General features: G+C 37.9%; 1 protein-coding gene across 4 annotated transcripts in view; it reads right to left on the bottom strand.

The window, feature by feature from the left end:
• gig (TSC complex subunit tuberin) overlaps positions 1-27225 on the bottom strand; it is a 943661-nt gene that overhangs the window by 84298 nt on the left and 832138 nt on the right. For all 4 annotated transcript variants that reach the window (XM_090415521.1, XM_090415523.1, XM_090415524.1 and 1 more), the window contains one exon: positions 22957-23043. In XM_090415521.1, coding sequence (XP_090271647.1) covers positions 22957-23043 — 87 coding nt within the window. The remainder of the gene's footprint in view (positions 1-22956; positions 23044-27225) is intronic.

Here is a 27225-nt window from a genome sequence, read left to right as displayed (position 1 = left end):
CATGTAACTTACACATTATTCTACATATGCTCCACAAAGTGTTATACACTTGTTACAATGCTGCTGCATCATTTTCAATCTTCTGAGAAAAAAGTCTTTCCCATGTTGCACAAACCAGTCCTCAACTGTAGATACGACTTCATTATTCTGTAAATTTTGTTCCTTTCAAGTGTTATTTTAAATTTGGGAATAGGAAATAGTCAGATGGGGCCCAGGTCTGGTGAGGCAGACATTGAAAGTCCAAGTTGTGTATTGTCTGTTGGGTTTCATGAGCAGGTGTGTTGTCCTGCAAAAGCAACACACCTCTGCTCAGTTTCCTGCAGCATTTTTCCTTCAGTACCTTCTTCAATTCCTTCAGAGCTATCGAATAAACTGCTGTTGTAAGTTTCACCTTTTTGATATACTTGGTAAGGATTATACTATCCATATCCTAAAAGACAATGACTAGAACCTTCCCTGCTGACTTTTGGGTTTAGAACTTCTTTGGAGTGGAGAAGCTTTGTTTCCACACTCCATTGAGTTTGGTCTCTGAATCATAGTGATGAAGCCATGTCATATTTCATCAACAGTCACAATCTTCTTCTTCTTTTGCAGCTTGTCCCACTTAAGTAGGGTCGCTGTTTGTGGAGTCTCCTCCACATCCTCCTGTCTTGGGCTGTAACCACATCCAAGTTCTTCATCCTCAAGTCCTCCTCGACCAGCTCCCTCCATCTCTTCTTTGGCCACCTGTGCATCCTCCTCCTCCCTTGCACATCTATCTGCATGATCTTTCTTCCCACATATGCGTCCTCCCTCCTCATCACATGACCAAACCATCTCAACCTTACCTCCTGTATCTTCACTCCTAAGTTCGTAACTTTCACCATTCCCCTCACATAGGCATTTCTCAGACGATCCTTACTGGTCACACCGCAAATCCACCTAAGCATTCTCATCTCCATTACCTCCATCCTGTTGATGTTATTTTTCCTCAGGGCCACAGTTTCCATAGCATACGGCATAGCTGGTCTCACTACTGTCCTGTAGATTTTGCCTTTTAGATTGATCGGCACCTTCTTATCGCATAGCACTCCAGCCATCTCTCTTCAGTTTCTCCATCCCACTTGTATCCTGCATCCCACTTCCTTCTCAGCCTCTCCATCCTCTTTCACTGTTGAACCTAAGTATCTAAAGTCCCTAACCTTCTTGATGACATTTCCTTCCAGCTCCAGATCTGTCTCCTGACTGCCATCCACTTTGCAACACATATACTCTGTCTTACTTCTGCTCAGTCTAATACTGCTCTCTCTTCCAGTACTTTCCTCCATCTTCCAAGTTTAGCAGCCACTTCTTCTCTTGATTCTACACACAGCAAGAGTCACAATACAAGTCAAAAAATTTGCACTTGATTTCTCAAAATGATCAAAATCCCTTGACAACACGGACACATTCTCTCTTTTGGTCAGTATTCAAACATTTTGGAACCCACTTTGCTGAGAGCTTCTGAATGTTCAGATAGTAATGGATAATGACCCTGACTCGTTCCATGAATATCCCCAGAGACTTTGCAATGCTTTCGGCTGGTATTCGTCTATCATCAAGGATCATTGCATGCACTGAATCGATGTTTTCAGGTGTGATCACTGTGGAAGGTCTTCCTGACCTGGGGGCATCTGTTGTTTCAGGATGCCCAATTTTAAACTTGGCCACCCATCTGGTAATTGTTGAATATGCTGGGGCTCAGTCCCCTAAAGTCTTACACAAGGTTTGGTGAATCTCAGTTGAGGACTTTTCATGCAGCATGAAACAACAACTGACACCAGCACACACCTCTGTGTCCTTGAATTTCTTCAAAACCTCTGCATGTATTCTTATATATCCTAAAGGAAAAAAGAACAAATTATTACATTTGATGAAACATGGAGATTAAAAGGGTTTTAAGATATGTTCTTTCTTGTGGTTATATCAGTTGTTTTAATACATTTTTGTTCTAGGTGTCTATCAGAACTTTTCATACCTCCCCCCCTCGTACAGAGATAACACTGCACAATTTTGAAAGCCTGGTCAAAAAGTTGAATTCCAGATGATCAGTGGTCTCTTTACTACACACTTATGGGGGAAAATAAATAAATAAATAAAAATAATAATGTGAAAATGCAGAGAAACTTGGCTTCATGCTAAGACTTCTGCCAACAAATACGACAATAATCTATCTATGAAAATAGTGGAAGAATAACTCGAGTTCAGATAAAACAGTTGTTCAGGAATGATATTGATATCATACAGTTGAGATACCGTGAGAATATAATAAGGATCTGTATTTACGTTTTGTAAGTACAGAAAATATCATAATGTCTTTGGAAAAGACGTGATAGTATGCCAAGAGTAAAGTTTATTATACTTGACAAGAAATTCTATTCTTGTTTTAATCCTTCACCAAGTGTAACAAACAAAGCTTGTGCACCAAATATCTCCACAAATAGTCTATTTGTATATATAGAGGCTGTTGAATTCACACCAATTGATTCATCCTATAATGCAAAAACATTATAAGAAGGAGTACTACTCAATAAAGACTAGTTCTGGCCTTTATTGAGGTCTCATCAGTGGGAATCAGATCCAGGATAATAATAAGGTTAACTGTTCTGACATGATGGATTTAGATCTGCAGTCCCTTATCCCTTTGTCAGATTCTGCAAGGAATTGTTGGATTAAGAATGATTATTGAGCATTAGGCTCACTTGCTGTAAACTATTATTGTTGTACTCTGCCACTACATATTAGAACACAGCAGATTAGGTATTTTACTGAGCCTTTGGCTCACCCATTTTGGACTTCTCACAGCGAGTTTAAAAAACTTACTTGTTCAGTATGGTGTTTGGGCACTTGGATTTGAAGGATCATGCTCATTGTAGTCGACCACTTGGTGGATTAATGGGTTACTGTGGATGACAGCAATTGCAAGGAATTTTGCAGCCTTTTTGCTTAAAAAAGTTTCGATCTTAGAGATACCATCTTCTTTGTGAAGATGCATATTTCTTATGAACCATGATGTACTGAACACTACTGGTAAACATCTGAATCTGCTATGTGAGCCATGTGTCAGAACTGGCCTGATCAGCATCACATATAGAGGTACTTAAAGCTCTGTGCTTAGCCAACTATGCTAGTTGATTAACGGGGATAGATGTCCTATTGCCCTATTTGCTTCCGAGTAGACAGGATCAACATGCGTTTGTGAAGTAAAAGCCTTTATCTAGTTGTACCCTAAGTATATAGCTTGTGGTTGCCATGGAATGGGGTGCCAAACATGACCACTTTGTCCTGTGGGGATACTGGTCTTCTTGTAAATAGCACTGCACTGCTCTTTTCTTCACTGACATCAATTCATTTACTAAATCACTTAAGGAATTGACAACATAGATAAGAATATAAATTAAATTACACTTTAATAAATATTTCCGATATTTCGGCAACGTCACGTTATCATCTTCAAAAGGAACTTACAAAAAAGGCATGTGCACGTAGGCACTACAACACAGTAAATGAGAACGAAGTGATGAAGCTATTGTTCTATTAAAAGTCCTGATAGTGCCCCCAAGCGGGCTATGTAGGTGTTCTTGGCCATTGGGCTGAAAGTTTGCTGATGTAAGCCTCCCGAATTTGGGGGAGTCTCATACAACCAAATTTGTTGAGATTTGGAGAGTTTCTTAGGGCTGAGGCTGATTCCATGAATAGTCTTTCGAATTTGTATTTGCAATGGTGTATTACTGTAGCTTTCTTCCACCATATTCTGTGGCATGTATCCAGAGCATGGTCTGCAAGACCAGAGTGGCTGTACTTGTGAAACCGGATGTAGTCCTTGTGTTCCGAAATTCTGATATTCGCTGTCCTGCTTGTTTTGCCAAAGTAAGACAGTTTACAGCTGCAAGGGATCTGGTATACACCAGGTAGGTCTAGGGAAAGTGGTTGGTCTTTAGTGGAGCAGATAAGGGATGCCATGGGTTCACCACTCTCCCCACCCTTGGCCAATTTCTTTATGGAGACTTTCGAAGAAAAAGCCTCATCCTCTTCCACCAAAAAACCAACCATATGGCTTCGCTATGTTGATGATGTGTTTGCTATTTGGCCACATGGCTCTGATACACTCCTCTCCAAATTTGGAAGGCTTACATCAGCAGACCTTCAGCCCAACGGCCAAGAACACCTATATAGCCCGCTAGGGGGTATCATCAGGACTTTTAATAGAACAATAGCTTCATCACTTCATTCTCAGTTACTGTGTTGTAGTGCCTACGTGCACGTGCCCTTTTTTGTAAGTTCCTTTTGAAGATGGGAACGTGACATTACCGAAATATCGGAAATATTTATTAGAGTGTAATTTAATTTATATTCTTATCTACGTTGTCAATTCCTTAAGTGATTTAGTAATGCATAACCAACGTATAAGCTTGTCTACGAGAATCAATTCATTTACTTAACCACTTATTGAACCACTATTTCAGTTCCAAGATTGTATTTTGCAGTTTTTCAGTTGTTAATCTAGCTTGGAAGAAGTATCATTATTGCAATATTGTCTGAATGTAGGATCAATGTTGTGACAACTGTGTGTGGAATGTCAGCCACATATATGGCCGAAAGCAAAGGTGATAATAAGGAGCCCTGAGGGACATGTGATGTAATTTCATGTTCAGATGATCTGATTTCCTGTAGCTTCACTCAGAGTTTGCAATTGCTGAGGTACAATTTCACAAGTTTGATCAGTCATAGGAAAATTTGGCCTCTAGAAGTTTGAAAAGAAGAGAATTGTGCCATATTTTGTCAAATGCTGGGGCAACATTCAGGAAGATCACCCTTGTGTGCTGCTTCCATTTATACCCTATGCTGATGTCTGCAGTCTTATTGGTATTACCCTCTTGGTTATTTTTCCTAAGCAGGAGAGTAGGCTGATTGTTCGACAGTTCTGGGGAGGGCCTGGTTGACTGAGTGGTTATCGTATCCGCTCTCCAGCCAAAAGGCTGCGGGTTTGAATCCCACCGTGGGCATGGATGTTTGTGATTGTCTGTGGAAATGCTAATGGTAGTGGTGTGCAGTAGATGGTAGAGACAGAGAGTTATAGAGTGGGGCTCTCCCTTGATGAGTATTTGGATTCCTTGGAGGTGTCACGTAATAATAATAATAAAAGATTATATCAGTTTTTTCTATCATGGTGAGAAGTGGTATATCTTAATATTGCACTATTAAAAGCAACAATGAGCATTACAACTTTATGTGGTATCCATTTGATGATTTTGTTAGAAATCCCCATCTGGGCCTGGTGCTTTCCTATTCTTAAGTTTGGTGATAATTTTGTGTACCATAGCAGGGGATATCCATTGGATGGGACTTTCATAGTGGGTACATTTTAGCATAGAATGTACCTAGGAGTGTACTGATGAAGTTTAGATCAGTGTGAATGTAGTTTGGACTACACTGCATGAATCTCCAGGCTGTCGGAAAAGAGTTAACTTTGTCTGCATCGTGATAAACCAAACCATGTTCACCATAGATTAGAGGTATGGGTTTAAGGTAGTAGCAGCCATACTCGTTACTAGAAAATTAAATTAGTAGTGACCCCTTCCCTTAATGCATAGCAATACACGTCTGCAAGGAGATGAGCTTTGCATTATGGGATACTAAGGCAAGGGATCAGAACTTATACACCACCTTCACCATGAGTTGCCCCAGTCCTGAAAAAATACTTCGGTGCAAACTTTGTTTGCTTACACTTGGATAAAGGATTAAACCAAATATATAATTGGTAGCATTGCCAAGTGAAAAAACTTCCATTTACATATATCTCGTTTTATCAGTATTAATTTTAAGAACATTACTGCTAAACCACTTATTTAGATTTAACATATCATAATTAATCCGATTTTCTAGATCCTCAGGGGTCATTTTGGTGTATACTAATGAGTATCGTCAGTGAACGATATCATTTTGCCAACAAATTTGTATTTACACAGATCATTAACAAAAATAGGATGGATCCTAGCACCAAACCTTGCGGGACTCCGTATTTTATTATTTTCGTTGTGCTGTTAAATGTGCCATAGCTGGTATATTGTTTCTATTATTCAGATAGGATCAGAACCCATCATTAGTAACCCCTCTAATGCTGTACTGGAGATTTTTAGTAGTAGTAGGTCATAATGAACACAGGCGAATGCCTTAGATATATCAGAAAAACTGCTGCTGTGTGCATTCCTTTATTTATTCAACTATAAACTGTTTTATGGAACTCCAATATAGCTTTTTTGGTATTGCATCCGAATCTATACCTGTATCGATTAGATGCATAAAAGGATATGGTATTTAGGTTATTTGTTTTTTTTTTATTAAGATTTAAATAACCTTTGAGATTGGATAATACAGATATTGGTCTGTAAATTTTGATTTCATTTCTGTTACCTCCTTTAAACAGCGGAATAACTGAAACAAATCTTTAAGTGTTCTATAAATTTTCCATGTACAAAAGATTTATTAATAATACATGTAAAGAACTTTAACTTAACTTTAACTTATATTCAATGATAATATTAATTTTTTCGACATTTATATGGTCACATCCCCTTTTTTTCCTTTTTTTTTATCTCATTACTACACTCTTTACCTCATCTTCATTAACTGCATACAGATACATCATAATCATCATCAAATTCCTGACATGTACCATCAAGGGGTGTACAGGTTATGATAGTACTACATGAAAAATTTACATCATTACTAACTTCCTATCTACAATTTTCCTCCAAATCAGTCTGTTATTTGTCAAGATTCCAACATTATCAGATCTTATATTTCTATCGTCTAAGGCACTTTGTACTGTATCAATCCACCTATATCTTGGTCCTCCTCTGGGTCGTTTTCCTGCCAACCAAGCAGAGAACACTTGATTTGCTAATCTTTCCTCGCCCATTCTATTTAAGTGACCATACCACCTGAGATTAGTTCTACAAACGCATACCTGGATGCTGACAATGTCAAGTTCTTTCCTAATATCCTTGTTTTTAATATGATATTGCCATTGATGCCATCTGTTCACGCCTCTAATCTTTCTCAGGACTCTCATTTCTGCGGTCTCTAGTCTTTGGTCAAGTGCTTTGCTTCTGACCCAGCTCTCAGATCCATAAAATAAAACTGGTTTGAACACTGTCTTGTATACACTAATTTAGTGTTCAGACTAATTTCTCTCTTATTCCATATGAATTTATTCAATTGACGTCCTACCATACTAGCTTTGTTGATTCCGTTGTCTATTTCAATATTTAATTTACCATCTTCACTAAAAATTGCGCCTAAGTAGCTGAAATGTTTTACTTGTTCCACAGGTTCCCAGTTTACAACACAGTTGACATTTTCAACAATTCTACCTATTTTCATTGTCTTTGTCTTTTTAATGCTGACCATCATACCATATATTATTATTTCGGGCGAATCCAGGGAGTCCTTAGACTCATCAACGGAGGCCCTAAACATCATGTCCACACAACTATACAACATTCTCACAGTATCTATCATACCGTACCTTGAACTCGCTCACCATCATAGCACCCACAACAGACTCTGGCAGCTTGTTTTACTCATTTACCACTCTAAAAGTAAAGAACCCAGCTCTAACACCCCTGCTAACCACACTCTTGCCCAGCTTCCATAGGTGTCCCCTAGTTCTCCGACCACCAGGCCTGATCTCAAAAATATCCTCTGAATTAATCCTATAGAATCCCTTTAGCAATTTGAATGTCTCAATCATATCTCCCCTTTTCCACATATCAACTAGTTCATGCAACCCACAAATCTTCAACCTGTTCTCATATGGTTCATTCCATAGATCTGCTATCATCTTAGTCACTTGCCTCTGGATCCTCTCCACCTCCTCCCCATCAAGAAGGAACCGTGGCGACCAAATCTGGGCACAGTAGTCAAGATGAGGTCTTATCAAGGCCTCAGAGGTACAATAACTTGTTTGTCTCTGCTCTTCAAGGTATTTTTCAACAACCAAGTGAGTTGATGAGCTGATTTAGCTACTTTTGCAATGTGCCCCCTACACTTCATCTGCCTATCCACCAACACTCCCAAGTCCCTGGCCTCATTAATCTCCTGGAGTACAGTTCCCCCAATGTGGTATATTGCTGCTAATCTTTTCACCCCAAAATGTATAACCTTACATTTTGTCACATTAAATTGACATCCATTCTACTTAGCCCAGAACTCCAATCTATCCAAGTCATCCTGCAAGATTTTGACATCTTCTGCATTCACTATCGCCACACCCAACTTTGCATCATCAGCGAACAAATGAACTGTTCCACTTAGATCCTTCCCTATATCATTAATCAAGAGATTAAACAGCAGTGGTCCAAGAGCAGAACGCTGAGGCACATCACTAGTCACAGGCTTCTTTTGGATTTTACTCCTGAATAAACTACTCTTTGATATCTCTCCCTCAACCACCCACCTATCCATCTCACCAATCCTATATCCATTCCCATATGTTGTAGTTTATGGATTAGAATTCCATGTGGTATCCTGTCAAACGCCTCTGCCAGGTCCAACAGTATTCACTGTAAACCCATTACCCTTATCCAGTTCAGCCGTCACCTTGTTATAAAACTTGAGCAAGTTACTAAGGCATGATCTACCCTACACAAAGCCATGCTGTCCCCTGTACAGTATCTCATTTTCATCAATCCATTCCTGTATTTTTCTCTTGACTACTTTCTCTAAGACTTTGACAATGACTCCTGATATGCTGATCGGTCGGTAATTTGCAACCGTAGTCTGGGATCCTGCTTTATGCAGTGAAACTATTTCCCTCACTTTCCACACCTTCGGGACTAAACCAGACACGAGACTCAGATTAAACAACATGGTCAAGGGCACTGATAATTCTTTAGCCGCTTCACACAAGACCCGTGCGGGTATGCCATCCAATCCCACAGAGGTATTCACATTAAGGTTCTGTAATACACTATTCACCTCCACTTCATTCATCACAATTCCTGTATAAACTAATGGTTCCTTCATTTTTTCAATGTCACCACCTGGATGATATACTTTTGCAAAGTGTTCACTCAGTAACTCCACTGTATCGACTGATTCAGTGACCACCTTACCATTGTCATTCCTTAAAATCATTTTGCCGTGTACAGTTTTTTTCTTGCTTGCAGCATATTGAAAGAACTGTTTGGGATTCTCTTTATCTTGCATAGCTACTTTCCTTTCATAATCTGCTTTTGCTTTTTTTTTTATCACACTCGTTACCCTTCTGGCCTGCACTTTATACCGTTCGTGTGCATGCAGGTCACCCCTTCCTTTAAATTCCCTCCACAGTTGTTTCTTTTTTTGCAGCTCAAGCTTAATGGTGTTATTCATTCATTTAACCCCTACTTGTTTTACTATTCGGACTCTAGGTAAAAGTCAGCCATAACCTCCTGTAAATGCTCCTTGACCACTTCACATGCTGTATCGACGTCCAGCCATTGCAGTTGGACATGCCATGGCACTGATCCAAGCAATCTCCTAAGCTTGTCATACTTGCCAGCACGGTAATTCCACATATACCCTGTCTTAATCGAAAATTCCACACCTTTAGCCACCTCCCAGGTCAAGACCTTATGACCACTCTCACCATTAGGTGGCAATATGGTCATATTCATTACAGTCAAATTCTCAGATGCTATTACCAGGTCAAGCACTCTCACACCTCTAGGATTTTCAATTACATGCTGTCTCAGATAGTTATCCTTTAATAATTGAATAAAATCCATTTCCTTCCTCAATTGTGTCCTCTCCTCCTTCCTATCAATGTTACCATAGTTGAAATCCCCCATAATAATTACCCTCCTTCCACTCATTTCATTAATTTGTTTATGCATACTATCTCCACCATCTATTCCATCACCTGGTCTATAGCAGCACCCAACTGTATATTTCATTCTGCCAGTCTCAATCTACACCAAATAGCCTCAAATGAGCTCCTTTCACTATCCTGCGATACAACTTCAATTCTCCTTGGCTGCAGTTCATCAGCAATCATCAATAACACTCCTTCCCCCATTTTATTCTCTCTGTACCTCCTAAACAGACTATAACCTACATATTCTATCCCACTAATTATACCATCTTCTGTCAGCAATGTTTCACTAATGCCAATAACCTGTGGCCAGGAAGAGCCAATCAAGGCCAAAAATTCTTCCTTCTTGTTCCTAATACTCCTGGCATTAGTATATTTTATATACTAATGCCAGGAATCTAACTATCCCATTCCAGTTTTTTGTCCTTAGTACTGGCTCGAGTACATCATATACATTCTTACACTCAACTGTCTCACTGCACTGATGTCTGCATATCTCCCCCCCCTCCTTGGTATTTCTAGTTTCCCTGGTTCTGCACATCCATTTTCACTTCATTCAGCAACACTTTTTCCAGTCTCCGCACACCAAGTCCATTCAAATGCAGGCCATCCATCTTGTATAAATCCTTTCGCCCATCAAACTCATTCCACACCACACCGTCTGCATAACCTGTGCATAATATCATTTGCGATTATGGCCCTCCTTCTAAACTCCTCTCTGTCATACCGCGGCAACAGACTCACCATTCTAACTCTGTCACTCTTTTCTTTTGCTACCTTTAACAATACTTTCAAGTCCTCTCTCATAAAAAATTTATCTCCTTTCAATTCATTCGTACCCGAAATTACAACAGTTATTCAATTTAGTCAGGGAATCTTGCAAACTTGTTGTGGATTTATTTAGAAGTATAACATCGTACGCAAAAAGCAAAGAGCTGACATTAACATCTCCAATTCTGATATCATGTTTAATACCACTTTCCCCTCATAATGTGATCCATATAGATAATGAATAACAAAGGGGATAATGTACATCCTTGTCTCACACCAGATTTAACATTAAACCATCTTCCTGTACTTCCTTCAATTCTAACTGCTGACAAATCAAATAAAGACTAAGTATTGTTTGATATAATGCCCCATTGACACCATATAGCTGTAGAGTATTGAATAGCTTCTCTCTTGGTACCTTGTCATATGCCTTTTCCAGATTGACAAAACTTAAATACAGATCTTTGTTATATTTCCGTGCTTTCTCAACTATTTGTCGTAAAGTGAAGATCTGATCCTGACAGCCTCTATTTGGCCTGAATCAAGCTTGTTCTTCACCAAGCTTTTCTTCCACAATTCTTCTCAATCTTTTCTCAAGTATACTTGCATAGATCTTGCCAGGAACTCTCAGTAGGGAAATACCTCTGTAATTCTCACATTCAGTTTTATTTCCCTTTTTATATATGGGTGCTATTAGAGCTCTACTCTAATCATCGGGCATTCGTCTCTCTCTCTGTACCGGGATTTCTGAACTATGCAGTGCAGCCACTGTAAGACTTTTATAACACCATACTTCAGCATTTCTGGTCGAATATCATCTACTGCTGCTGCCTTTCCACATTTCAAGCCTTTGATGGCTTTTTCTACTTCAAGTATGGATACATATTCCTGACTGTATGCCTGTTGAGTGTTTTTCCTACTGTGCTATCACTGCTTGTTTCATTTAGCAATTTTTCGAAGTAATTACTCCATACTTCAAGGATATCTTTTTCTTCCATTTTCATGTCACCTTTATCATCTCTAAAACTCCTTTTACAGTACCCTTTCCTCATTTTTAAGCTTCTTCAACAACCTCCAGAATATCTTACCACCTTCTTGATATTTATTTTCTATGTTCTTGCCAAAGTCCTCCCATGACTTCTGTTTAGCTAGTTTTACACAGTGTTTAGCTTTCTTACATTTGTCTCTGTATTCTCTAAGAGCACAGGCTGACTTATTTTCCAGGAACTTTTGATATGCTTTCTTCTTTTCCTTCACTGCCTCTTTAACTTCCTGTGTCCACAATGGAGTTCTGATTTTTCTATCTTTGCAGATTAGCTCATCACATGCCTCTCTTGTGGAATCAATCAGGGTTTTCTTCAATGCTTGCCACTGAATCTCTAAGGTTTGGTTCCTGTTCTCAAACTTTTTCATTTTTTCTTCAATAATCTTTGTGTATGTTAGTCTACAGTTCACATCTGAGAGCTGCTCAACTTTTATTCACTTTAAAACTTTCTTACATGTTATTCTTTTCAATATAAAATTCAATTTTATCCTGCTCAAGACTAAGTAGTGACCACTTCCAATTTCAAATCCTCTGTACACTCTGGTGTCCTGCACCAGGTTGAAAACATTACTATGAACAATAAAATAGTCAATGAGACTTTTCTTATTCCTTGCTTCTTCTCTCCATGTGAATTTGTATACATTTTTATGTTGGAACATGGTGTTAGTAATAACCAGTCCATGTCCTGAGCAGAAATCCAACAGATATTTGCCATTATTATTAGCTTTGCTCTTTTCTCCAAATTTTCCCAAAATATTTTTGTATGTCTGACAATCATTTCCTACTCTGCTATTTAGATCCACAATTTTCCTTTTTCATTCTGTCAGTTGCTTTTTCTAAAGCATCAAAAAACTCCACTTCTACCTTAGTAGAACATTCCGTGAGACCATAGGCACAAATAAGTCTCATTGTCCAATTCCACACTCTGATATTAGCCCACATCACTCTACTTGAGATTGCCTGCCATTCAAGAAGATTAGCCTCGTATTTTGTGTTGAATACTATGGCTACTCCTTTTCCTTGATTGTCATTTCCTGAATATAACATTTTGTATTTATTGCTCAGAAAGATCTCACCAGTTTTTGTCTTTTTTGTTTCAGTCACCCTTATTATGTCGATTTGGTACATATATAATTCCTCAGCTAGCTCCATTTCTTTGCCATTGAGACTTCTTATGTTGATAGTACCGATCTTTAACTCTATTGATGTTGAGTTGGAGTGTGTTTTCAGATTTGTTCCAGTAGCTGACTTTTCGCTGTTTACCCTGGTTCCCTGGCGAAAACAACGGGGGCCTTGTTTAAACAAGCGACGCCCCAGCTGGCATGAAATTTTGTCATGTTGTACCATCATTTTCTATATTGGTTTAGGCCAATAAGAATACAATTTGGTGGGCTAAATCCCAAATTGCCAGCCCATCCTTGTTCGTTCAGTATCCTGGTAGATACCCAACAGGGTGCACCACGAGAAGGTGAGGATTGGACATTAGGTCAGAATACCTGGTCAGTTCTCCGTATTCCTTTAATGGCTATGTGTAGGTCTCCTCTCAGTTATACAGCTTTGACCCTTAAGCACCCCCATATAGATACATGGAATTCTTAATCCACAGAAGTTGATTCATATACTTTATACTACTCTCTGTAGGATCAAAATCACAACAGCCATAGTTTGTAATGTGGTTGTTCTTTTCATTAAGTACATTGGTGACATCATTGCCTTCTGGGAATTCACCTGTTTTCTGCTTAGTATTACTAATTAACATGTTAGCCAACCCCCATTCTTTACTTTTATCATTAATACAAGAAAGAAATTTCATTATGAGATCATGTTCTTTTGTCTGCTTTATTTTTTCCTTTAAGAATTTAGCAAAATTTTTATAGTCATGTTCAAAGAACAGATTGTAAGGATTCTTCCTATGCTTATAATAGAGCTTTTTTGTTGTCCTTATCATAGTTTTTTTAGTTTATATGTTATCCAGCATGTGTGAATATCTTTTTTCACAGTAACTCTTTTGTGATATTGCGATTTATTGTCTGATATTTAATCATTTTGATAAATTCTTCATATAACTGATTTGAATCTAATATATCATTTTGAGGCAGTTGATAATTTTTTTTATGTAATTCTCAAATTTATTATAATTGGTGCCAATTACAAAATTTTTTATGACTACTTGCACAGCTCGTGTCAACACTATTAGGTAATGATACATTCAACAGTATAGAATGATGATCTGTTATTTTGCTATAATAGATTGCAGAAGGCTATTTTGCTTCTTATGAATATATGATCAGTACAACTTACTGAGTTGTTCGCTTCACTCATCTTGCCATCAATGTATGCAAGAAACCCATGTTTTGATAATATATTTTTATATTCTTCAATTTTGCTATTATTCCTATTCTTCTTCTTCTTCTTCCTTATATTATTCCTTATATATATTATTCCTATATAAATCCAAATTTATATTCCTCACTAGTATAATATTATTGTGTTTTAAGGTCTTTAGGACATTATTTAGCTCTGATAGAAGTATATCAACTGGGCCATCATATACACAGTATATAGCAAATATAAAAGAGCAGTTATGTAAACGAATCGAACCTGGTTCGATTCTCGTCATGACAAGGGGAATCCTTATATGGGCTTTTTCAGTTGAAAGTGAGTTAGCCAATCTCATACAGTGTCAGCAGGGTTTTTCCTCCTGGAAACTCGGGTTGTTCATCCCGCATACAGACAAATTGGCCTTCAGAACACATGCAATTTTCACACAAAAAAAACTATTGTTGGTGGTGATGATGGGTGACAGATGGCGTTGATGGTAGTAGTGTTGTAGTTGGAGAATTAAGTAGTAGTAGAGAAGATGAGATGTATCTAGCGAAGTAGAGTAGTGTGCCCTCCCACGATGAGTCCTTGGATTCCCTGGAGGTGTCATGTAATAATAATAATAATAATAATAGTAATAAGTACCGTATTTTACGGTGTATAAGACGCACTTTTTTACCTTAAAAATTCATCTTAAAAATGGTGTGCATCTTATATAATGAAGGTAAAGATTGTTTCCTCTTTTCAAAGTCATACGCACTCCCTTTTATGTTCCAAGGTCTTTGTAGGCTGTTAAATGGTGCAATCAAATTGATGCATGACCTTCCCGTGACTTCTAGCACGTCATTGGCTAAGAACGGGGAATCCCTATTCAAGTTTCATAATATCTTATCCGAGTAATCAGTTACCGATGTTTATCAGTATTGAGTTAACGTGTTGAGATATTTTGTGTTCAGTTTGATATTTCCCCGTAGATTTTAGTGATGGAAAAAAACAGGCAACATTCATATACTTCAAGTTACAAATTGCAGGTTGTAAAATATGCGGAAGAACACGGGAATAGGGAAGCTGAAAGACATTTTGAACCTCTGCCTACAGAAAAAATGATTAGAACTTGGCATGGTCAGAAGGAGATTTTGTACAATTTGCGTAATGAAAAGCGCACGGAACGTGGAAAAATTGTGAAGTGGCTAGAACTAGAGACCGAAGTTTTGAAATGGGTGCAAGAAAATTGGCAAAATGGCATTGCCATTTCAACAAAAATGATTCGTAGACATGCAGTCAAAGTAGCCTGTGAGCGTAACATTGAAGATTTTAAAGGTGGTGCGTCATGGTGTTACCATTTCATGAAACACAGTGGACTTTGTATGCGTATAAAAACAAAAATCAGTCAAAAAATGCCAAAAGAATATGAAGACAAAATTATTTCTTTTCATAAATATGTGATTCAACATCAAAAAAATTACAATTTTGAAATGGGACAGATAGCCAATATGGATGAAACGCCCCTAACCTTTGATGTTCCCTCAAATAGAACTGTAGCTGAGAAAGGTGAGAAAAGCATTACAATCAAAACCAGTGGACACGAAAAAACACACCACACTGTAGTTCTTGCATGTTGTGCTGATGGTACGAAGCTGCCGCCAATGATAATTTTTAAGCGGAAGACTCTGCCTACAGAAAAAATACCAACAGGACTGATTGTACATGTGCATGAAAAAGGTTGGATGGATGAAAGTGTGGATAGATAAAGTATGGAAAAGAAGGAATGGTGCACTAATAAAGAAGAAAGCTCTTCTTGTATCTGATCAGTTCCAGGCTCATCTGATGGATTCAATCAAACAAAAATTCCAAGTGTGCAATATGAATTGGCTCATACCAGGAGGACTTACATCACAACTGCAGCCACTTGATGTATCTTTAAACAAACCCTTTAAAGTCTTTATGAGGGAAGAGTGGAACAAGTGGATGATGAATGCCGGTGTACATCAGCTAACACCAAAGGGTACCCTGAAACGGCCATCAATCTCTCAAGTGTGTGAGTGGGTTAAGATATCTTGGTCGAAAATGAATGAACAAACTATTGTTAAATCTTTCTTGAAATGTGGGATTAGCAATGCCCTTGATGGAATTGAAGACCGTTTCTTATATGAAGATGATGATGAAGAACAAGAGGAAGAAGAAAGAGAAGAAATTAATGATGATAGAGAAGAGTCAGATGACAGTGACATGGGTTTTGCAGGTTTCTGAAAGGTCAGTTTACTATTAAAAATTGCCTATTATTTTATCCATTTTTTTAAAATCATACTTTAAAGTTTAGGTTTTTTCCAGAAAATTGTATTAAATTTCTTGGGTGCATCTTATATATAGGAGTGTCTTATACACCGGAAAATAAGGTATATTCATTACTGTGTCATAAATCATTACAGTTTCAGCACTATGCATATTTGATCCCAGTTTATGACAATTAAAAATATTTTCCTAGCGATACAAAATCCTATTTTTAGGGATTTGCATTCAAGGGTGCTACTGACCCCTAGTTTTTGCACTGGATGGAGGTATAAATTTTTGTTATGTATTTGGCCAGTATGTGTAGGCTTACATTAGATCATGAAGGAAAGATAGCTCAAGGGAAGAGGTGTGGCAATTGTGTGTAGAAAGGAAAGGAATTATTGCTTTCAATCTCAATGATAAATTGGATGCATTTGTATTGTCTGTGGCTTAGGAATGTATTTAAAGTTTAGTGGCTGTGGAGTGAAATGGCAAATATATTGTCAACATATCTGATCCAAACAGTGAGATTTAGACTTGCTGAATTTAAAGTTCACTGCTCAAAGTTTTCCAAGTAAAAGTTAGCTATGGAGAGTAGTCAGCCCATGGCTATATCTTCTTCTTTTAGGTCAAAATTATTTTTCCACATGAAATAAGTGTAGCAAAATATGTAGGCAAAGAATACTGTTACATCAGGCAAAATTTGTTCTGTAGGAAAATCATCATCATGAAAAGTACTGAGGCGAGGTGGGTACATACATCTGTTGTTAGCATTATACATGTTCTGCAAGGAGATGTGCTTTGCATTATGGGAGATACTAAGACAAGGAGAGAGAGAGATGAGAGCTTGGTCCACCTTTGCTATGAGGTGCAAACGGATGTACCACCTTGCCTCAATCCTGAAGACATTTTCAGGTGCAAACTTTATTTGCCTACGCTTGGATAAAGGATTAAACTAAATTTATTATAGTCTAACCAAGTGCAAAATAAACTTCCAAAATCTTTCTCTAAATCCAGAGTAATTTAATAATAAGGTGGTACACCCTTTGGCAACGAGTATAGGTAAATATGACCTCTCCATTGCTTCTGCCTTGGAATCACCACTTCTGGGTCTGCCTCTCACTGACGAGACCTCATTAAGGATTTATACAAGATGAATGGCCTGCATTTGAATGGACTTGGTGTGCGGAGACTGGAAAAAGTGTTGCTGAATGAAGTGAAAATGGATGTGCAGAATCAGGGAAACTAGAACTACCAAGGAGGGGGGGGGGATATGTGGACATCAGTGAGACAGTTGAGTGTAAGAATGTATATGATGTACCCAAGCCAGTACTAAGGACAAAAAACTGGAATGGGATAGTTAGAATAACGCATCAAGACAGGGGTGGGACAAAGGGATCACTGCATTTCATGTATACTAATGCCAGGAGTATTAGGAACAAGAAGGAAGAATTTTTGGCCTTGATTGGCTCTTCCTGCCACAGGTTATTGGTATTAGTGAAACATGGCTGACAGAAGATGATATAGTTAGTGGGATAGAATATGTAGGTTATAGTGTGTTTAGGAGGGACAGAGAGAATAAAATGGGGGAAGGAGTGTTATTGATGATAGCTGATGAACTGCAGCCAAGGAGAATTGAAGTTGTATCGCAGGATAGTGAAAGGAGCTCATTTGAGGCTATTTGGTGTAGATTGAGACTGGCAGAATGAAATATACAGTTGGGTGCTGCTATAGACCAGGTGATGGAATAGATGGTGGAGATAGTATGCATAAACAAATTGATGAAATGAGTGGAAGGAGGGTAATTATTATGGGGGATTTCAACTATGGTAACATTGATAGGAAGGAGGAGAGGACACAATTGAGGAAGGAAATGGATTTTATTCAATTATTAAAGGATAACTATCTGAGACAGCATGTAATTGAAAATCCTAGAGGTGTGAGAGTGCTTGACCTGGTAATAGCATCTGAGAATTTGACTGTAATGAATATGACCATATTGCCACCTATTGGTGAGAGTGGTCATAAGGTCTTGACCTGGGAGGTGGCTAAAGCTGTGGAATTATGACAAGCTTAGGAGATTGCTTGGATCAGTGCCATGGCATGTACAACTGCAAGGGCTGGATGTCAATAGAGCATGGGAAGTGGTCAAGGAGCATTTACAGGAGGTTATGGCTGATTGTATACCTAGAGTCCGAATAGTAAAACAAGTAGGGGTTAAATGGATGAATAACACCATTAAGCTTGAGCTGCAAAAAAAAGAAACAACTGTGGAGGGAATTTAAAGAAAGGGGTGACCTGCATGCACACGAACGGTATAAAGTGCAGGCCAGAAGGGTAACGAGTATGGTAAAAAAAGCAAAAGCGGTTTATGAAAGGAAACTAGCTATGTAAGTTAAGGAGAATCCCAAACAGTTCTTTCAATATGCTGCAAGCAAGAAAAAAACTGTACACGGCAAAATGATTTTAAGGAATGACAATGGTAAGGAGGTCACTGAATCAGTCGATACAGTGGAGTTACTGAGTGAGCACTTTGCAAAAGTATATCATCCAGGTGGTGACATTGAAAAAAGAAGGAACCATTAGTTTATACGGGAATTGTGATGAATGAAGTGGAGGTGAATAGTGTATTACAGAACCTTAATGTGAATACCTCTGTGGGATTGGATGGCATACCCGCACGGGTCTTGCGTGAAGCGGCTAAAGAATTATCAGTGCCCTTGACCATGTTGTTTAATCTGAGTCTCGTGTCTGGTTTAGTCCCGAAGGTATGGAAAGAGGGGAAAATAGTTCCACTGCATAAAGGATGATCCAAGACTACTGTTGCAAATTACCGACCGATCAGCATATCAGGAGTTGTTGTCAAGGTCTTAGAGACAGTAGTCAAGGGAAAAATACAGGAAAGGATTGATGAAAATGAGATACTGTACAGGGGACAGCATGACTTTGTGAAGGGTAGATCATGCCTCAGTAACTTGCTCAAGTTTTATAACACGGTGATGGCTGAACTGGATAAGGGTAATGGGTTTACAGTGATACTGCTGGACCTGGCAAAGGCATTTGACAGGACTCCACATGGAATTCTAATCCGTAAACTACAACATATGGGAATGGATATAGGATTGGTGAGATGGATAGGTGGGTGGTTGAGGGAGAGATATCAAAGAGTAGTTTATTCAGGAGTTGAGTCCAAAAGACGGCCTGTGACTAGTGGTTTGTCGCAGGGTTCTGTTCTTCGACCACTGCTGTTTAATTTGTTCATTAACGATATAAGGAAGGATCTAAGTGGAACAGTTCATTTGTTTGCTGATGATGCAAAGTTTGGTAGGTTGGATAGATTGGAGTTCTGGGCTAAGGAGAATGGATGTCAATTTAATGTGACAAAATGTAAGGTTATGAATTTTGGGGTGAAAAGATTAGCAGCAATATACCACATTGGTGGAACTGTAGTCCAGGAGATTGATGAGGCCAGGGACTTGGGAGTGTTGGTGGATAGGGAGATGCAGTTTAGGTAGCACATTGCAAAAGTAGCTAAATCAGCTCATCAACTCACTTGGTTGTTGAAAAATACCTTGACGAGCAGAGACAAGCAAGTTTTCGACCGAGCCTTGATAAGACCTCATCTTGACTACTGTGCCCAGATTTGGTCACCTAGGTTGCTTCTTGATGGGGAAGAGGTGGAGAGGATCCAGAGGCGAGTGACTAAGATTATAGCAGGTCTATGGAATGAACCATATGAGAACAGGTTGAAGATTTGTGGGTTGCAGAAATTGGTTGATATGCGGAAGAGGGGAGATATGATTGAGATATTCAAATTGCTAAAAGGTTTCTATAGGATTAATTCAGAGGATATTTTTGAGATCAGGACTGATGATGGGAGAATTAGGGGACACCTATGGAAGCTGGGCAAGAGTGTGTTTAGCAGGGGTGTTAGAGCTGTGTTCATTACTTTTAGAGTGGTAAATGAGTGGAATAAGCTGCCAGAGTCTGTTGTGGGTGCTAGGACGGTGAGTGAGTTGAAGGCAAGGTATGATAGATACTGTGAGAATGTCGTATAGTTGTGTGGACATGATGTTTAAGGCCTCCCTTGATGAGTCTAAGGACTCCCTGGTTTTTATAACACGATGTTATAATAATAATAATAATAAAAATAATGCCAGTAATAATAATAATAATAATAATAAAAATAATGCCAGTAATAATAATAATAATAATAATAAAAATAAGCCTAAATTTATTGTCTCTCTATTTCTGTAATACATGATGGTTTATTTATTTTCAGTTACAATCTAGAAATTATTGAACAAAGAATAAAAAAAAAACAACTAAACTAGACTATACTGACATTGGAGGTTGTGGTATCTCTCAGATAACATTTACTGTCAAACATCATAAACCTTTACATAACATGTGTTAAACCAAACTGACAGCAAAAAAAAGTGTGGAATATCACTACCTTCAACCTATATTAAAAGTCCACCTTTGCTACAAGGTGCTAACAGATGTACCACCTTGTCTCAGTCTTGAAGATATTTTCAGGTGCAAACTTTGTTTGCCTACACTTGGATATAGGATTAAACTAAATTTATTAAAGTATAAAACATAGTTCCTGAACTCTAGGTTGTTGGCTGGTTGGAGGTGAGTTTCATTTACAATGATTACCTAAGCAATATAAGCATGAATTCTGTTATGAATTCTTGTAGCTAGCTCATTTTATTTTCTAGAGTGTTGGCATTCTAGAATATAATATGCAGAGAGTTTGGCCTTCTACATTTATTAACCATCAATTAGTGAAGTTAAGATTATTTGTGTATGCCTCACAAATTTATTCATGGAGTCCTGGCTGGAGTTTGCTTTGCTGAACTTGATTATCATCTCACCCAAAATGGCTGCTTCAATTGCAGCACTGTATTTGGTTGGGAGTTCGAACAGTTAGCCTAGTGGCTTTGTGCTTCGCAACCATATGACTGGGGAAGGAGTGTCCCAGGTTCGATTTCCGTCAAAGACGTGAGGAATTTGAGGATCTTCCTGAGCCATAGCCAAGTCAGCTGGTCTTGTGCACGGCCAGTAGGGTTTTTAGTTTATCTGGCATTTTTCATCCTGCAAGCAGGCAAACTGGCCCCGTGAACAAACATGGATCTACAGTCATAAATACTTATCCTCCCATGAGGGGCTCGACTCACCCCAATAGGGATGGGGAAGAAAAAGGGAGGAAACTCCATACGAATAAATAAATAAATTTGGTTGGGTACTGGGTTTGGATTTTGCTGGTGAGCACTGATACCTCCACATGCAAAGTGAGTGCTGGAGTGGTTTGGTAGGGGCATTGGGAGGGGGATTAGAAGCATTTGCTGTGGTGTCTGTGCAGTTGTTAGGGGGAGGGGAGGATCTTTGTTTTATTTTGCTGGTATTTAGGTGGCTAAGTATTATTTGCACCCTCTGTAGTTGGCAGGACATGATCCACCACAGCAGGCACATTTAGCTGGTAATGTTTTGACTTTTTGAGTGGAGCTCTTGTGTGGTTTTCTCTGCATTTAATGCAGTAGAATTTGGTTGTAAAAGAAATTACAACAGTGGCATTGTCCAGTTGAGGCCTTCTATCATAATGGTTATGGTTTTTATAGCCAAGTGACAGGTAGTTTTTAGGTTGTTGATATCTCCGTATTATTTAATGATGTTCACCGGGAAGAGAGGCATTGGCTGTTTATCTGCTCCAAGCATATGGCTAAATTTAACAAGGTTTCAATCTGCAGTTTTGGAGGTCTCTTGTGACTTCTCAATGGTTATGGATTCTGTTATACTGCACAGTACTGCCTTGAAGGTTTTTTTCACTTTTTAAAGCGAAGGTATGATATTGGATGTTTTCATTGTCCATAAATTTAGTTAGTACACAGTAGTTGGTTACCATCTTTGGCTGTATTCTGTATTCAGATCCTGGTGTCCATGTTCCTGGCTTCTGTAAGATTTATGTTACAGGTGTTGAGGGATGTGGCTACTGCCATCCATTGTCTTTAGTTCACAGAATAATTGGAGGAACTCTCTCCTTCATTGGGAATGTAGTTTTGACAGACGGTGATTCGGCTGTCATTTTTTCCCTATCAACTTCATGGAACTCTTTGTGTACACAGCCCAGTGTATTCGAGCTGGTTTGCTGATATAAAGTCTGGAATTTCGGCTGTTGTTAATGGGTGGCCATTGGCCTCTTAAGTTGAACTTTCAGTTTGTTGGGCAATTTCATCTGCAAGAATTCATAGAAACCTGAGATGGTTTCTAGATGTTCCAAGTCACAGAATGTGAATGCCTGCTCACACTCTAGGATTTCCCACTGGGAATTGCTCATTTGTATTAGTAACGCATTTGTGAATTTTAAGTTATGAGAAGGAATAAAATTACTGAGTGTAAAGAACGAATGAAAAGAGAGATAGAGTAAATCTAGTAATTAAGGTACTAATCTCTGGAAAATTCTCAAACCCAAAGTCACTGAAGATAACAATGAATCACAGTCTTAATAAGTCACAAGACACATTGAAGATCGGATCAATTTGAGTTCAAGTAATAATTTCTAGGCGTATTTAATTATACTATGTTTTACTATTATTGTTACATTATTACATTTATAAGATAAAACAAAAAATAATATAAAGGTTTCACTTAAAAAGTATATTCTAACCTGTCCTGGTCCAACATATACTACACCGATTTTGTGTGTGTCATATGGGGGAATGCGGTCCAGCACTTGAAGAGATCGTGTTATTACCTAAAAGAGAACATTATTCATCAAAAAGTTAAGAATAATCAACAAATTACAAAACATATTTTTCAAACAGGTGCATCCATAAATTATATAATGCAATATTTAGTTTGTTTTAGATACCACCCCCTTTCATGAAGTGTGTCAGATATGCAGAGACCTGCCATAACAAGTTAAAAAGGCATCATATAACTGATGAATAAGCTCAAAAATTATGGAAGATACAGATTTAATTATTATATTTAGATGAGAATTATTATATAGTCACAATAAATGCAATTACAGAAAACACAGTTTTAATAAATCTGCATAAAATTTAAGACTACTGAACAATAAAAGTTCAATAACTCTATTATAAGTAATCTGGATTTAATACAAAGGGCATCACTATTCATGTGCTTATGGCTGCTCTTACACTGCAAGCAGATGTATTTATTTTTAACTTGATCTAGTTGATATGCTTGAAGGCCAGAGACAAGGTGTTATAATGAAAACAGATGCAAAAGGTTCTTCCGAATATGTCCATGGGTCAGAAGCTGAAAGAGATGAAGTTGGTTTGCTGGTTAGCTTATGCTATGGAAACTGAGGTATAGGATTAATGCACTAATCACATGCAAATTGCATGTATTCTCTGGACAGTATGCTTATTCACAAAATGAAAAATTCTGACATCATGTAAATCGACTATAAATTATATGAAAAGTCCCATTGGACTACAATGCACATAAAATACCAATCTTTCCAACCAAAGTATTTTTTGCAAATGAATGACTGTGAGGAGAAAGTTCTATCTAGCTCACAAAAATCTAACTACTCTGAAAATAGCCTTAATGTGGACACAATCATCATTTTAAATTGGGTGACATGATGTCAAGATAAAAGTTTTTTTTTAAAAAAAGGACATGGTTCAAGGTGTAAAATTATAATCATGCATGATGAATTTTCCAAATTTCAAGTATAATTTGAAGCAATAACAATAAATAATTTGAAGCGAATGAAATTAAAACTTAATTTTTTCATTTTCTTCTGTATACTTCTGTAGTGTTTATGTAAATAAATAATAGCTAAATATTTATTTAGCCATATTACATTCTGATAAAGTAATAAACAAAAATATAATGAACACTTATTTTGAGTTATACTGCCGATTACAGAACCGGTTATGGTACGTTACATATAATTTAGTTTCTCAGGCATTTTCATAGATATGTAATTTCTAAGGTCATGAATCCAAATGGGACAACATTTGAAAGATGCAATGAGGTTGTTGCAAGAAAATTTCTTCAAGCAACACATGCCATAAGGAACTAAGTCAAAGAGCATTAGATCTGATTAGAGTGTAAGAGAGGAGTTCACAGTTAAAGATGTAACTCTGCTGCCTCTGTTTGGTGACAGCGATCATGTAGTACTGATCCAGGAAGTGCAGGTATGTGGATGTTCCATTTAGAAAAGTTAAATGCTGAACTACAAAGCAGCAAATTATGACCAACTCATAAGTTCTGTTCCATGGTATTGGTTGCTAGATGAGAAGGATATCTGCAGTGCTTGGTATTAATTTAAAAAATACTTAAATGATAAAATATTGGAATGTACTCTTAGAGTTTGAAGAATAAAGAGATAGAAAGGATGTGCAATCTCATTAAGCAGAGATTTTCTTAAGAAACTGATGATATGGAAGGAATATCATGTGCATTAAGAATGACGAGTTATGAAATTATAGAAGACTAGAAGAGAATTATTGTACAGAATACTAAGTTGAAAAGAAACAATCTGTAAGCTAAAGTCAATCCAAAAGAATTCCACTGTTATGTTGCAAATAACTCTCCTGAATATGGTCCCCCTCAATATCTGTGGAGTGGTGGTGAAGATTTTGGAACTATTGGTAAGAGATAGCATAGAAATTGGTTAACTTCTTATGCACATGATATTACTTCCATATCATTATTTTCTTAAGAAAATCTCTTGCTTAATACTTTGCAATGAAGGGTTTACTAAGGATAGGTCATATCTGAGTAACTTGCTCTCGTCTTATAATAATTAGGGTAAAGTTAAGCAAGGGAAATGGATAATGGGATATAGGATTGAATTCTAAACTATAATATGGTATGGTGCAAAAAAAAAAAAAAACAGTACTGAACTTTGACACTTCACCTTCAGTGCACTCACTATGAGATATCCTGTTCAACTGCATGCATATTAATAGAAGAACATGGCAATAATAAACGTCTTTTCTTCCAACATCAACACCACTGCTACACCATTAGATTTAGCTGTAGCAATGGTGTTGATGTTGGAAGAAAAGACATTTATTAATGAGCATTATTTTCATTCAGTTAAAGAGTTGGTAGAGCAAATGGTCCAAGCCTACAAGCAGTTTGTTCGCTGTTTCCATAATCATGCCTCAAGCGACAGTGTCATTATTGCCTTAACTGAGAAGTTCCAACATACCAGGAGTGTTCTGCTGCAATGCAAAGGTCGTTCAGGAAGACATGAACTGTTAACACAAATGAGAATCATGGGCATGTGTGGGAGCAAGTGTTACGAAACACAGTCAATGGCAAACAGCAGTAAAACTTGGGATATCGAGGCAGTCACTACAGGGAATCCTTAAGGAGTGGGTGCCTTTTTGTATGTCATTCAGATGGGTCAGTGCATAACAGCAACAGATTATGCTGCAAGGCAGGAATACTGTGCATCCATGCTGGCCAATGTCGATGAAGATCTGTCCTTCCTACATAATGTCTGGTTCTTGGACAAAGCACATTTCCATCTAAGTGGTCATGTAAACATGAACCTACAGGTTTCTTGAGATTTGTCCAAGAGAAACCTCTTCACAGCAAGAAGGTCACAGCATGGTGTGCAGTTTGCGGCCATGGCATAACTGGGTCCTACTTCACTGAAGAGAGTGGTGTAACTGTGACCTTAAACGCTATGTTAAGAATGTGTTGGTTCCATGCACCCAGGATTTGCATTGGATGTGGCATGCAAAAAACAACCCATTTCATGCACCGGTATTCAAACAGATGGAGCAACCTGTCACATGGGTCTAGAACCTATTAGAACTTCCACAGGAGGTTCATTTCAAGGTTCACAGAACTGTGGTACCCTTCATTCTCCTAATCTCACATCACTTGATGCCTTCATTTGGGGTATATTGAAGAGTAATGGGTATTCCATCATGACCAGTCTTCAAGCCTTGATGAACTAATAGATAAACTTACATGATACATCCAGCAGATGTCCCAACCCTTGTTCTCCAAGATAACAGAGAACCTCGCATGTGCTACACAACCTGTCTTGAAAGGCAAGGTGCCCGTTTCGAGCACGTAATCCATCGTCATTAATGCTTTATTCTACCAAGATTCCACCGACAGTTGCAGATGTACATATCATCATGTGTAAACATATATTTCTTTGTTACTCTATAACAAATATCATTGTAGTTATTCAGTACTGTTTTTTGCACTATACTGTAGTTTGGATAAAAGGATGGCCAACTAATATTGTCAAAAAGTAGTATATGGGGGATGCAAGTCTGCAAAACTTGTGACCAATAGTGGATCTAGAATCAGTCCTTGGTTCAATTTTTAAATTAATGATATTGGAAAGAATTTGATAGGATACAGAGTTATTTGCTGAAGATGCAAAGATAGGCAGAATAATCAGAAATGCAACTGGCATGCAGTACTTGCAGAATGATTTGAGCAAAATGGAATTGTGAGCATGTGAAATTGGCTGGAGAAAGAGGGGAGATATGATAGAGACTTACAAACTTCTAAAAAGATCATATGAGATACCAGTAGATGGAACTTTTCATTTTATGGAGAGTGGGGAGAGGGCATCCATGGAAGTTGAGAGTGAATGCAACCAATAAAGGAATAAGAGCTAGATTTTCCTTTCACAGAGCGGTACATGATTGGAATGACTTGCCTTCGCAGGTGGTGAATGCAAACAGTGTAAATGATTTAGGAAGGATAAGTCCCTGACTCCCTGGAGATCTCTTGTAATAATAATATCAATAAAAGGGAGGTAAACGTATGAATAGTAACATTATGCAGTACTAATTTAATAAGCCGAAAGGTAAATTAGTAATTAACAATAAATATAGAAGTACATCACTTCGGCAATTCAATAGCAGAGGTATGTAAGTTCGTGTTCACTTAAAACCTTGATATTCCAGGTCTACCT

The sequence above is a fragment of the Typopeltis vanoorti genome, chromosome 3 (genome assembly GCF_054136105.1).
Source record: "Typopeltis vanoorti isolate ZY-2024b chromosome 3, IOZ_Tvanoo_1.0, whole genome shotgun sequence".
Lineage (NCBI taxonomy): Eukaryota > Metazoa > Arthropoda > Arachnida > Uropygi > Thelyphonidae > Typopeltis > Typopeltis vanoorti.
This window is presented reverse-complemented; position numbering and strand designations above follow the sequence as displayed.